Source organism: Propithecus coquereli, unplaced genomic scaffold, assembly GCF_000956105.1.
Source record: "Propithecus coquereli isolate 6110/MARCELLA unplaced genomic scaffold, Pcoq_1.0 Scaffold372, whole genome shotgun sequence".
In the NCBI taxonomy this organism is placed as follows: Eukaryota; Metazoa; Chordata; class Mammalia; order Primates; family Indriidae; genus Propithecus; species Propithecus coquereli.
In genome coordinates, this window is record NW_012149419.1 from 709,067 (window position 1) to 723,198 (window position 14,132).

Consider the following 14,132-nt stretch of genomic DNA (forward strand, 5'->3'; position numbering starts at 1 on the left):
GCCCGCTTTGTGCTTCTATTGTCAATAGATGGTGAAAAAGACAGAGAAGATCCCTATTCTTACGTACTTTCTGGTGGAGCAAGACAATTAAAAATAAGAAAAAGATCAAACAGTGGTGTACCATGCAGGGAATTAAAACAGGGTGATGTGATAGAGTGATTGGCTGGCTGCTTTAGGTTGGCAAAGAATCTGGAGTATAAGAAGGAGCCAATTTGGGGGTGATTTGAAAGAGATGGGGGAATTCAAGACTGAGGGAACAGATGATAGACCCTAAGGCAAGAAAGAATATACTTGCATGTATACCTTCATTCTTTTGTTTAAGGAATAAAAATTTATAGTGAAATATTTCAAGAGTTGTTTCCTCCTCAAAATCCTGTGCATACTTCGTGTTTCCAGCACATCCTACACATTCAAGTTGGTAATATGATACTTTGAAACCGGATCCTTTATCTGACATCATGGAATTTGCTTTTCTACCTCCTGTGTTTCTCCTGCTGTGAATGACTGCTCTGACAAAGAATATGTCATTGGAACACACCTTCAGCTAACAGTTTTTTCATAATTGCTTTTCAGTTGTCTAGAAGAAAAGTTAACTTTGTCAGTAACCAAGTCATGGTACGTAATAGGAAATGTATTTCTTAATTTGTCTTTGACAGTTAAGAAAATCAATATTTCCAGTGTTAGTATATTCTTAGTCATCTGTCCACTGACCAAGAGCCTTGTGGCCCTGAGTAATTATTAATATTTAGAACTTGGAATCAGCAGGAGAGCTCTCTTTAGTTGCAGTTTAAGGAATAAGTTGTTTATTAGCTTTGTAGGATATTTATCATGCTTTGAAATATTTTAATGAATTTTATTCCATAAGGTCCAATTCGAGTCATGATTTTTTAACAGAAAATTCATTCCATAAAATTTGTACTTGCACCAAACAAGTATACTCTAAGAATCATTTTACTCAGTAAATGCCTGTTTCTGAGAAATATGAAGAGTATAAACATAGTCCCTGCTATCGGACAGCTAATGGGGAGAAGGGGCAGACTCTTCATTGAATTTAATTTCTAGATGCACCTTTCTTTCTCCCAAAAACCATACTTATGGATGGTCTCAAGTTTTCCTTGAAAAATATTATCTCTTCTGCCTTCTCCTTACCCCTTCCTTTTAATAGCTGGGCAGAGTAAATAAATGAGAAAGATTATTTGCATTTATATATTTGTTTTTAATCTAAAGGATGTTTATATAAATGTTGACATATTGTATTTTACATTGTTGCCACTACTGATTAAAGTTAAACACACAACCCAAGCATGGACAAACTCTAGTATTATAAAGGTTAAGTACTCCAGGCTCCTATAGTTATAACTGACTCTTTTCTCGGAGTAGGGTGGAGCAATGAGGGTCTCAAAATGCATGTTTACATTCCATGCTTCTCAGATGACGCCTGGAGTCCTGCAGTCTGAAAGTAGTCAGTTTTCATGCTGTTACAGTAATTTGGCTGTGGCAGCTGGTTGTTCTCCAATTCCATTTGCTATTTGAACTTTTGAGTCTTTCAACTGGTAGGTATAAATTGGATTAAATTGAACAAACTTTGTAAAGCTGGATAAACAATGATTATAAAAACCAAATATAGAAAAAGTAAAAATAGAGCAGAATTTAGGATCGTGACCTTTGGAATATCCTCAGAGAAAGAGCAGTTTAAGAGGATTAAAATATTTCTTATTTAAGAATAATGGCAGTAATGATGTGATGTCGATGGCAAAAGTGGCTTATTATCAAAATTTTAAAAATCCAGTTCAAGTAGGATTTTTTAAAACTTGATTTCTTGAAAGGTGAGATGTGTGATGTGCACTGAAAGAATCAGAATTGCGTTAGATAATCAGCAAATATCTAAGGGATGAGTCAGGGCCGCATAGACCTGAGAAAAGTGATACATGGGAGAGCTTGGCAGAAGTGTCTACAATATTTGGGATTGAAGAGATGCCTGTTTTATGTTGGTGGTTAAGGACATATCTAGGAATTCATTTGGGAGAGAATAGCAAAGTCTCCATTTCAGACTTAATTTTAAATATTGTTCTGATTATGCAAGTAATAATATGCTTTTGTAAGAAGTCACTAAAAAGTATTTAAAAAAACCACAAAAAACAAACTAACATCACCCATAATTCTACCACCAAGAGACAATCAGTATTAACATTTTGGTTTGTTTTTAAAATGTCTGTTATGTGATATACGTGTGGTTTTCCGCTAACACACCACAAACATATTATTATGATTTAACAAAATATTTCAGGGCTGTAATGCAAGCACACCTCTGCATACCAAGGCTTTTGCTTTTGCTATTACAATTACAATTTTGTTAAAACATTTTGATGAACAAACCTTCTACACGCATCGTTGTTTCCATCTAACTTACTTCCTTAAGGATAGATGGCTGCAAGTGGAATTAGTAGCTGTAAAGGCACAAATGCGGAGGCGGCTATGTGTTGCCAGATTGCTTTCCAAAAAGGTTATCTGTATTAATCGATACTCCCTTCAGGCTAAAGGCCCTTCTCTCTGTACCCTCACGCGTCTTTGAATACTGCTCAGCCTTATTGACCAATTTGTTAGGTAGAAAATGATACTTTGGTAGCTTCAGAAATTTTGGTAAAAATAGCTTTAATTTCTGAAAGAGGATTTGAAGTCTTTGGAATAGTCTTTTCCTTGAAAGTTGATAGAATAAATGAAATATGCGGGCAGTGGATTTAGTAAAGGAGTAATTGTGTTTAGTGACATGAACTATTTTATCAGAGTAAGTCAAAGTTGAAACAAAGCATGGTTAGACTGGAGAATATTATGGTAAGTAGAATGCTAAAAGATTTAAGATGGACTGGGTGCTGTGGCTCACCTGTAATCCTAGCACTTTGGGAGGCTGAGTCTGGAGGATTGCTTGAGGCCAGGAGTTTGAGACCAGCCTGAGCAAGAGTGAGACCCCAGCTTTACAAAAAACAGAAAAATTAGCTGGTGTGGTGGTGCATGCCTGTAGTCTCACCTCCTTGGGAGGCTCAGGCAAGAGAATCTCGTGAGCCCAGGAGTGTGAGGTTGCAGTGAGCTACGATGACGCCACTGCACTATACCCAGGTGACAGAGTGAGACTCTGTCTCAAAAAAAAAAAAAAAAAAATTAAGATGATTTTGAGGCACTTGTAATGGCACTAGGGTTTTGGGAGCTTTCAGAAGTGCACTGTATGAAATTACCAATGATTCTTTGCAGAGACAAGTGAAGTATATAAAAAACTAATATGGTCCAGGCGTGGTGGCTCACGCCCGTAATCCTAGCACTCTGGGAAGCCGAGGTGGGAGGATCCCTTGAGGTCACGAGTTCCAGACCATCTTGAGCAAGAGTAAGACCTCCTCTCTACTGAAAATAGAAAGAAATTAAGCTGACAACTAAAAATAGAAAAAATTAGCCGGGCATGGTGGCACACGCCTGTAGTCCCAGCTACTCGGGAGGCTGAGGCAGGAGAATCGCTTGAGCCCAGGAGTTTGAGGTTGCTGTGAGCTAGGCTGACACCACGGCACTCTAGCCCGGTCAGCAGAGTGAGACTCTGTCTCAAAAAAAAATAAATAAAAATTAAAACTAATGGCTGTGCAAGAAACTCCATATTAAATGTTAAAAAATGTGTCCATAATGTATTTCTTCCCATTTTTCCCCCTTTCTCTGCTTTTAAAATATGCTTTCTTATAGAGTACACAACAGTTTTTAACCAGGCTTTCTCTTCTTGACTTATTTTTTTCTTTCTCCCAGCGTTCCAATCACTTCTGCTTTACCAGTTGATTCTTTGAAGCCAAAAATCACTCCAAAGGAGTAGTTCACACAGGCAAGCAGGGCACTGTGCTTAGCTGAGTGAAGTCCAGATGGTCCCTCATTGTTACATTGTGCTGATTCTCGCCAGTTCTGGACATTGATCATGCATGTCTGCTTCACACCACTGTAGGAAATCACTTCTGTTCTGTGGGATGCTGTTGCCTTCGCATTTCTAAATTTCCATACAGACACGCTTGATGGCAGAGCTACTTTGTCTCCCAGTTTGTAACAAGTCTGTTTCATTTTTAATATTGCCATATTTCAATGGCAAGTTACACTGTGGTTGATGGAAATGAAGGAATTTAGCATTTTATCAGCTCATGTTTCTTTTATAGAGAATTTGAAAATTACCTCCCCCAAAAACCAACTTCTAAACTATAGAAAAAGCTATCTTATGTAAGTATGGAATTTCTTACTTTAAGAGATTCCACATTTGTGCATATGTAGAAGAAGAATAAAGGAATAAAATGAAGTATCATACTTTTGGAACTCATGTACTTCCAAAATTTTATAACAAGAAAGCTTTAACTTTTAGAGGAACAGCTTGGTGTCATAGAAATGCACAGACTCTCTTAAAGTTTTAAAATTCTGTGACTTAATTTAGAACATAGATAGGCTTATTAAAAGATAAAGAAGAATTTTTTTTAAATTATTCTTTCTGTAGTTTCAGATCTCAGCCTTTCCTTTAAATTTCCTTTCACTTCTTTGTAAAAAGGATGAATATTTTTAGTATACTGTCCTGGCACAAATCCTCCTTATAGGCTCAGATTTTCTCATCAGTGACTAAAGCAGTTCAGCTGCTTCCAAGATCTACATTTCATCTCCTCTTCTTTTGCACCTCCCTCCTGCCCTCGCCTTCTCCTCTCCACCGTTTGCAGCTGCTGTGTTGGCAAAGCCCAGATCCTTTGATAGATCCCAGTCCCATCGTAGCCCTTCAGAAGAAGAATTTAACCGAGCTCACCTTTGATTCAGCTTTTCTAATACCCACAGCTTCTACATTAGAAAGTCCCTACGCATACTAGTTAGGAGTTACTTATAACCTCCTCTCCATTTACCGTACAAACTCCACTGTTTCTCCTGTTACCACCTACTCTGTATTTTCAGAGTAAGTGGTGTCATTTCATAAATTGTTTATTATACAGCTTAAGATGGAAACAGTGTATACAGATTTCATTAAAAGCAGAATATTTTTAAGTTGTTTTCAATTTAGGAAACACAGCCACTAGTTACACATAATTTGATTTATATAGTGTTTTTTTTTTTTAAGGCGGGGAAAGTGAGGTTCAATTTCCTTTTTTTTTTTTATTTTCGAGACACAGTCTCACTCTGTCACCTGGGTAGAGTGCAGTGGCGTCATCGTAGCTCACTGCAACCTCACACTCCTGGGCTCACGAGATTCTCTTGCCTCAGCCTCCCGAGTAACTGGGACTACAGGTGCATGCCATAATGCCCGACTACTTTTTCTGTTTTTAGTAGAGACAGGGTCTTGTTCTTGCTCAGGTAGGTCTCAAACTCCTGAGCTCAAGGGATCCTCCCAGCTTGGCCTCCCAGAGTGCTAGGATTACTGGCGTTAACCACTTCTCTTGGCTATTTGTATAGTCTTTATAACAGCAGTCAGTCCTGTTTCTGCTTTTGTGTGTGCAACTGAGTTGCTTCCCACTGTTATGTTGCCAAATAGAGCTCTATTATGTTCTCATCCCTGCTGCCTGAATTGGATATTGACTGATTTGCAGCCTGGGAAAAGAAACTGCTCTAGAGTCTACCAGGAAAGAAACAGCAGCTTTACAAATGACGTTGCCTCCATTCCATTTGTCATAAGTCTGGTTGTCTGTGGTGGTGGTTTGTTTTCTGCCTTCTTGCGGTCTCAATTTCAGATGAGTGCCTCTGCCTGGGGGAAGGGTATCAGCACGGGAAGCATTTCACCGGACCCATTTCCAAGTAGCACTAAGTGTGAGTCTCAGGAATCTCTTTAGGTTGAAAACTCATCATTTTATATCTAAAATGCAAGTAGTTCTTCAGTGCTCTATGCTTCAGATTAATTGTTGAGTACATATATCCTCTAATGTTATCCTGTTTTCATTCAAATTTACATAGGCTAAAACTTGCCTTTTGGAATAAGAAGAGCTAAGAATCTAAAGGATAAAGAGATGACTAGTGAAAACAAATTGGACAAAATTTGATTAAGTCATATTTAGGATTGCTTTTTTCTCTTTCTTTCTTTCTTTCCTTTCTTCCTTCTTCCCTTCCCCTTCCCCTCCTTCCCTTTCCCCTCCCTTCCCTTCTTTCCTTCAGTCCATCTGTCCTTCCTTCCTCCCTCCCTCCCTCCCCTGGGTAGAGTGCAGTGGCGTCATCAGTAGCTTACTGCAGCCTGGGCTCAAGTAATCCTCCTGCCTCAGCCTCCCACATAACTGGGACTACAGGTATGCACCACCACGCCTGGCTAATTTTTAAATTTTTTTTTTTTGGTAAAGACAGGGTTTCGATATTTTGCCCAGGTTGGTCTTGAACTCCTGGCCTCAAGCTATCCTCCTGCCTCAGCCTCACCAAGTGCTCAGGTTATAGGCATGAGCCACTGCAACTGACCTAGGATTGCTTTTAATTCAGCTTGAGGACTGATACTATTTACTTTAGCAAAATGTATGTCTATATACTTGTTATGAATATATATCACACACGTAGTCAATAAAAAGTAGTATTTGGTAAAAGTGTTAAGTAGTCCACATGCTTCTGTAATAAATGCAGCCAAATTAAAATTAATCTGTGTCTCCTTATTTCCTTTTCCTGTGCTCACATTCATTCCACTCTACTACACCTCAAAAGCAGTTATGCCAGCGACCTCTGAGGACCTTTGAACAGGCATGGTTGCTATAAGTACAGCATTATATTTATGCTAGAAAACCTTTTATAAACTAATGCAGTCTTGATGTGATGGCCATTAGAATTCAGTAAGGTGGATTAAGTTTCCAAATCATAATTGAATGGTGAATTAAAAACTGTAAACATTGGGCCTAAGAGAAACAAAGCAAATTCAAAGCAAAGCCTATGTTAGAGATGAGAAGGTGTTTTCATGGGAAGGGATACAATGAGATGTACTCGATAAATTTTAATACATACCTGCTATGTGCCAAGCACTGTTTTAGGTGATGGGTGGTGATACAAGGCTGAAAGGCAGTTGGGTACAGTGTGTGCTCTGAAGGGATGTTGAAACATGTATAGTTATAACTGCAACAGTTTTAATAAATGCTCTGTTAGAGCTATGCCCAGATCAATACGTACGTGGACAAAGGGCACCTAATCTAGCCTGAAATGGTCAAGAATGGCTTCCAAAAGGAAAGGGTGACATTTTAGCTGCATCTTAAAGAGCAATGAGTTCCCAGGCAGATGAAGAGAGAGCATTCCAGAAAGAACAGCAGAGGTAAAGAAGTGAGAGATGTGGTACATTTACATATAATAGTTTTATATTGTTTGGGGTATATGAAGTGTAATGAAGTTTGAGCATAAAAGCAAGGAGGACGGGCTTGGTTCATCAGGAGACTTACTTTCCACATCCTGATTTTAAGCAAGGCTAAGCTTTGATCTAGTTTGTATTTTTAACAAATATAATCCTGGTAATATAAAGAACATATTAAGGGGCAGGGAAAGTCAGCAAGTAAGATTTAGGATGATTGCTTTGTATGGCTTCCTTTTCTGCAAAAAAAAAAAAAAAAGGAAAAAAAGATTTAGGGTAAACAATGATAAGGCCCAAATGAAGACAGAAGCAGTGTGGGACAGTTGAAGAGAAGTTGAGGCATTCAGGTAATGTTTTGGAAGTAAACTTGAAGGAGTTCGGTGATTGATGGGATATAGGGGCGGGACAAGAAAAGAGTACAGGGTGACCTTCAGGTACTTGCCTAGAAAAGTGAGCTGTATGGTGCCTTCCACTATGCTAGGAATGTGAGGGAAGGTTGGCTGGAATGAGCAGGAAAGCAGATGGAAATTTGGAGGTTTGAGATGATACTAATAGCTCAGGGAGTAAGCTGCGGGGACTAGTGAAGCCACGGCTCCCGTAGCCCAAGGAGAGCCCAGAGAATGAGTAGAGAATGAGGCCAAAGATAGAAGCCTGCAGATCACTAACAGTTCTGAGTCTGGTAAAGAAGAGTCCATAAAGAGAACGAGAAAGTGTGCAGCTGGGGAAACAGGAAGAAAACCAACAGTGGGGCCTCTCCGAAGCCAGAGGAAGGGAGTTTAACAACAGTACGTTTTTTAAAATTGTCTTCATTATTCTGGTTGTCTTCTCATTTTAGACAGTCTACGTTATAAAAAAAAAAAAAATCAAGTTACTTTCCCAACTTTACATAAATGGAGTCTTTTTCTTCCTGATTTGACAGTGATTATAATTTCCTAGTATAAGAAAATAGACTGAAGATGCCCAGATTTACTGGATTTCATAGATTTAAGAAGTGAACTGAGTTTTCAGGTTCAGAGGAGTTAATGGTATTTCCACTACCATTGTGGAGTCTGTTTTCTAGTTTGAAGATGATTTATGTCAATTTTTAAAGGATGGTGAAATAATTCTTTTCCTCTGAAAGTCTCAAAGGGTTCTACACATGATAACTCATTAGACTAAATGTTGTAACAGTTAATCTGACACTGCACTTGCTTATTTGCATAATAAGCAAGTGGCATTGGGCTGTCAGCACAGAGTGGTACCCAACGATAGCAAAGTTGACAATGATAGAAAACGTGTGTCAAACTCTGCAGCTAGAGAAGGGCGCCTGGAGCAGCAGCTGAAATAAGGCATACCTGTTTGTGACTTTCCACATTCACTTTCCCTTCAGGTCTCTAACACCTTGTTGCTCAGACTGTGCTCCAAGAACCAGCTGCATCAGCATCACAAGGAGCTTGTTAGAAATGCAGATGCTCAGGCCCCCCCAGACCTACTGAATAAGAAACTGCAGTTTAGTAAGCCCCTCAGGAGATCCTAGTCACATCAAGTTTGAGAAGTGCCATTGTCAGGAACAAAGAGATCAAAGTGGAATGTTCTTTAGTGGCTGAGCCCTCTGGCTTTACTATTTCACAGTCTCTAGAACGAGTTTTTGGAAATAGGTATCATGTTCACTATTACTATATTTTCTTTCCCCCGAGGGGGCAGAGATTTAGAAGTGCAGATTATAGAGTCAAATTGCCTGAGTCCAATTCCTAGCGCTGTCACTCGCACCTAACTTCCCCGTTTGTTGAGAGCAACTCCACAGAGCAGAGACCTCCCACCCCACTGATCTGTACTGGACATGTAGTTGCGCCACAGATGAGCCTTTGTGGGGAGTGTGTGGAAGGGGTGTTGTCATCTGTGTTATTTCTTTGACTCATGGTTTCTTGGTCCTAGCTGAACCGTCAGTTACTGAAAAGTAGGTAAACTTGGGAAAATTTTTAAATTTTATGTAGTCAAGAAATGTGCTTAATAATGAAGTAGACTTTTAAGCTTTACTGAAAAAAGTCTACAAATAGATTTAAAAGTGATGAGAACTCATTAAATTTTAACCTACTAAATGATAGTAGGAAATATTTTTACTGTCATGGCTTAGAGACCAGTGCTCTGACCTTGTTTTCTACAGGGGGCAGCTGGCATTTTATGCTACGTGGGAGCTTACGTCTTCATCACTTACGATGACTATGACCACTTCTTTGAAGATGTGTACACTCTCATTCCCGCTGTGGTGATCATAGCTGTGGGAGCCCTGCTTTTCATTATTGGGTTAATTGGCTGCTGTGCCACAATCCGGGAAAGTCGCTGCGGACTTGCCACGGTACGTTAGCACGCCACTGACTGCATGTGTCATCAGAACGTGCGGGAGTGTTTTTTCTGTTACTCTCCTTGAGTTGAACATGGAATTCTGTAGTCTCTTTGGCTCTTATAATTGGAATAGAATTAGCACTTGTCTTGAACTTCTAGCAGTTATCTCTGATCATTGTTGTTTTATCAAGTGCATTTAGAGTTTTTTTTTCATTTGTATTTAATTTTTCACAATGTTTCCTTACAGTTTGTCATCATCCTGCTCTTGGTTTTTGTCACAGAAGTTGTTGTAGTGGTTTTGGGATACGTTTACAGAGCAAAGGTATGTTGTCTACTATAATTCACATAATGCTTTAAAGGGTGATTTATATTTTTCAATTGAAATAGAACAAATTTATTTTATCAGAGTCAACATTTTCTTTTGCCTTTTTTGTTTAGCCAATCCTTTAAATATCTAAAGTCAATTAGCAATGATTTACATATCAAGACTTCTAGTCTCATTTAATATAGCACAGTTTTAATTATATTGTTGACTATAGGTATTTATGGCTGCAAATGAATAATCAGCTGAGAAGTTTGTTCAAATTTCCTCAGCCTGTAGAGTCCCTATATTGGGGGGGGAATATAAATTTTCCAATTTTTATTTATTTATTTTTTTGAGACAGAGTCTTGCTTCGTTGCCCTGGTTAGAGTGCAGTGGCATCATCACAGCTCTCTGCAACCTCAAACTCCTGGGCTCAAGTGATCCTCCTACCGCAGCCTCCTGAGTAGCTGGGACCACAGGCGTGCGCCATAACGCCTGACTAATTTCTCTGTTTTTAGTAGAGGCTCTTGCTCAGGCTGGTCTCAAACTCATGAGCTCAAGGGATCCTCCCACCTCAGCCTCCTCGGCCTCCCAGAATGCTAGGATTTACAGGTGTGAGCCACTGTGCCCAGCCTGAATTTTCTGATTTTTGTCATAGAAGAACTAAAGTGAGGATTTCATTTTCCATTGCCTCTTTCAAAAATGCCTTGGTCCTGGACATAGAAAAACATATTGTTGTGATCCTACCTTCCACACCTGTCCTGGGAGACAAGGGTCCTACCAACCTAGAATGCCAAAGCAGCTTTTGCCAGCGCTCCCTTCCTACCCCCCTTTCTCTTTTTTAGTCATTCCCTCTTCTTTTCTTTCCATTTCCTTCCTCTCTATTTTGCCTGATTTTGCTTTCCACCCATAGTACCATTTAAGCTGTTTTAAATTAATTTGGGTGTAATTTTAGAGCCATGATAAAGACATACTGGAATCATTTTCATTATAATTCAACAGTTTTAAGTCAAAAGCATGATATTTCAACTTCACATTCAAACCATTGATACGTAAGGCACCATACAACTATGCCTGAAAAATGCAATGGATCGTGTCCCTACCTGTGCTCTGGTTATAATTTTATAGTCTTATCACATCACTGTTACAAGTTGTGAAGTTTATTTCCTGTCTCCTCTTTGACATACATTGAACAGCAGCTTTTTCATAAAGCGCCACTTTTAAGGACTGTTTTTTTCCTAACCTGCTGATTACTTTTACACATTGAGCCAACTCTAAACGTTGAATAAGTAAAATGGAAATCATGTTGGTGTTTGTCCCAAAAGTATCTTATGGGGGCTTCAGAGTTGTTTTATTTATACCTAACTGAGGAAAGGAAAATGAGTAGGTCTTCTGAGAAACATTGAAAACTTATTTGAAAAAGGAAGGGTATCCATTTATAATTTAAGACATCTATCCCAAGGTTCAACTTCTTTCTCTCTGTTGAATACATTGTTAGCCTGCCATCTTGTGCACAATCTTCTCTTTGAATGCTTTAATGTGTGTGATATAATATGTCTGAATTTTTACGTGGCACTTTGAATCTATATGAAGGCAGGACGGGAGAAAACTTTTTTCTTATAAGAAATTCATAGAGATCTGACAGTTTGCAAACATTTAGGTACTTTAGCTGGAGCCTCGACCAATGTTACTTTTACCAGTATTTTTGAGGGACTGAATTCTTTATTTTGATTCAGGTGGAAAATGAGGTCGATCGCAGCATTCAGAAAGTGTATAAGACCTACAATGGAACCAACCCTGATGCTGCTAGCCGGGCTATTGATTATGTACAGAGACAGGTGAGCTTTTTCGAGGCAAATTTGATTTTGAAGGCCAATCACTACTGGGTCAACATTAAACTAACTGGTATTACTTGTGTAAATTAGCCATGTACCTTCATAGCCATGTTTATCCTCCTGATGTGTCCAATATTTTTCTGCACTCTTCACGCTTGATAAGTTTATTTCAACATCATCTAGCCCGATAAGAAGTGTCTTAAACTTTTTTGTTATCTGACTACCCCCTCGCCAACCCCGGTGCTCTCCCCTCCCCCAGCCAAGGAACTTGGAGGGGTCATAATGGAAGAGAGGTATGTGTCACAGGAAAGGTGGGAATCCAGATAGACTCTAGGGCAGGAGGGAAGTCTACATATACCTTTAGAAAGATCAGAAAAGGCACAAAACTGTTAAACAAAGTTATCATGGATAATTTAAAACATACACAAAGGCAGAGAGAGTAGTATAATAGATCTTTGTACCCATAACCCTGCCTGAAAAATTATAAACTTTTTGTTAATCTTGTTTTATTTATTAACCCCACATATTTTGTGCTCAGTTGTCTTAAAGCAAATCCCAGACATTTCAGACAAAACATTTTAAACACTTTGTCATTGAAAGTAATATTTAACTTGGAACCAGATATTTAACATGTAAGGTACGAAGATTTTCCTTAGCTGAAACTACCCCTTATAGGCAATGTGCTTTTCATGTAAAGATTCTAGAACCACTATAACCATGTCTAACTATTTAAATTTAAGTTAAAAATTCAGTTCCTTGACCACACTAGCCACAATTTAAGTGCTCAGTAGAGCTTCATAGGGCTAGTAGCCACCCTGTTGGACCGTACAGACCTTCCATCATTGTAGCAAGTTCTGTTGGACATCACTGCTCTAGAGTAGCTTATCTGAAAGCTTTATAGTGTATGGAACCCTAAAATTCAGCCATCTGTTCTCTTCTTCTCTAGCTGCACTGTTGTGGAATTCACAATTACTCAGACTGGGAAAATACAGATTGGTTTAAAGAAACCAAAAACCAGAGTGTCCCCCTTAGCTGCTGCAGAGAGACTGCCAGCAGCTGTAATGGCAGTCTGGCCCACCCCTCTGACCTCTATGCCGAGGTGAGTCCTTTGGCCACAACTTGAGTCTACCACGAGACCTGGTTCTCACTGTGTTACCACCGCCTGGAACTTCTTTTCTACCCCCTTTTGCTTGTCTTGAATGCCATTTTATTACTGTGAATTATTTTAAAAGGTACTATCTTTTGCTTTAATTACATCTCTGTAAGTTATTCTAATCATATAATCTCTTTTCTCGCTTTCAGTCTCTGTCATTTTCATTTCTGTCAATGAGTACTAATCTGTGAATCTGAAGCTTTCACTTTAAAAAAGGATTTCTAGTGAGGATGACTACATGTTTGTTACAGGGGTGTGAGGCTCTAGTTGTGAAGAAGCTACAAGAAATCATGATGCATGTTATCTGGGCAGCCCTGGCGTTCGCAGCTATTCAGGTAAGCACAGCTGGCCAAGGAGCTGTCACCAGAATGAGCTGGTTCTCTGAGGTCAGCCCTGAATGGTTTTAATCACTAAGTATGATGAATCTTTGTATGTGTAGGTAACTTGGACGAGATTGAGGTTTAGCCACCAGTTTCCAACATCTTCCATTTCTTCTCTGTAGACCTAGACCCAGAATGGTCTAAAGAAACCAGAGTGGACTCTTTGCCTTATTTTCTTGTCTTGATTAGTGGGTAATCTGCACAAAATATTATTGTAAACAAACTGTTGTAGTATATTCTTGGGAGATATTTTATAGAACTTCACAGAACTTTTAAAAATCGTACTGCTTTATTTCTGTTTGGAAATGGAAAGCTATATTTCAATCTTTTTGTGTACCATTCTCTTTCCAGTTCTTGTTTTTGTGTCCTTGAGGGTTTCACATATTCGTATAGCTAGATGAACAACTGGTACTACAACACTAATGTCTTACATTAAAAGAAACAATTTTATTGCTCTGTAGAAAAGGCCTTCCCAGTAAAAACTGAGGTTCTGGCCTCTTCTGTATTTGTGGACTTAGTTATAATATTTTAGACTGACAACCGTCAAGGAGTCTGAGACATCTCTTGGTGCATATGGAAGTGTGCTGTGCCATTGTTGGTAGCTGAGAGGACCTGTTTTCCCAGCTCCTACCAGTGAAAATAGTTGTCCTCTTCCCTAGTTTGTGCTAGTTCAAGCTAGTTTATGCAAAGTAGCTGGTAATTGCTTAATTACCTCTCACTTTATCCGCTCCCAGCTCCTCACCCCCTAAAAATACCACACACTCATCCTTCACCCCCACCTAAAAACAATTAAATAAGGAAGATGGCCATTTTGTCAACACAGCTATTCCACGTTCCTAGTTTCTCAGGT

At 39.0% G+C, this 14,132-nt stretch overlaps 1 protein-coding gene across 2 annotated transcripts in view; it reads left to right on the forward strand.

Annotated features, from left to right (window-relative positions):
* The window catches only part of TSPAN3 (tetraspanin 3), a 26,685-nt gene that overhangs the window by 5,208 nt on the left and 7,345 nt on the right, over positions 1-14,132 (forward strand). The window contains exons 2-7 of one of the 2 annotated variants that reach the window (XM_012651873.1): positions 574-615; positions 9,432-9,623; positions 9,858-9,932; positions 11,651-11,752; positions 12,696-12,848; positions 13,154-13,237. In XM_012651873.1, the coding sequence (XP_012507327.1) occupies positions 574-615; positions 9,432-9,623; positions 9,858-9,932; positions 11,651-11,752; positions 12,696-12,848; positions 13,154-13,237 (648 nt within the window). The remainder of the gene's footprint in view (positions 1-573; positions 616-9,431; positions 9,624-9,857; positions 9,933-11,650; positions 11,753-12,695; positions 12,849-13,153; positions 13,238-14,132) is intronic. The other variant, XM_012651874.1, reaches the window with a different exon arrangement.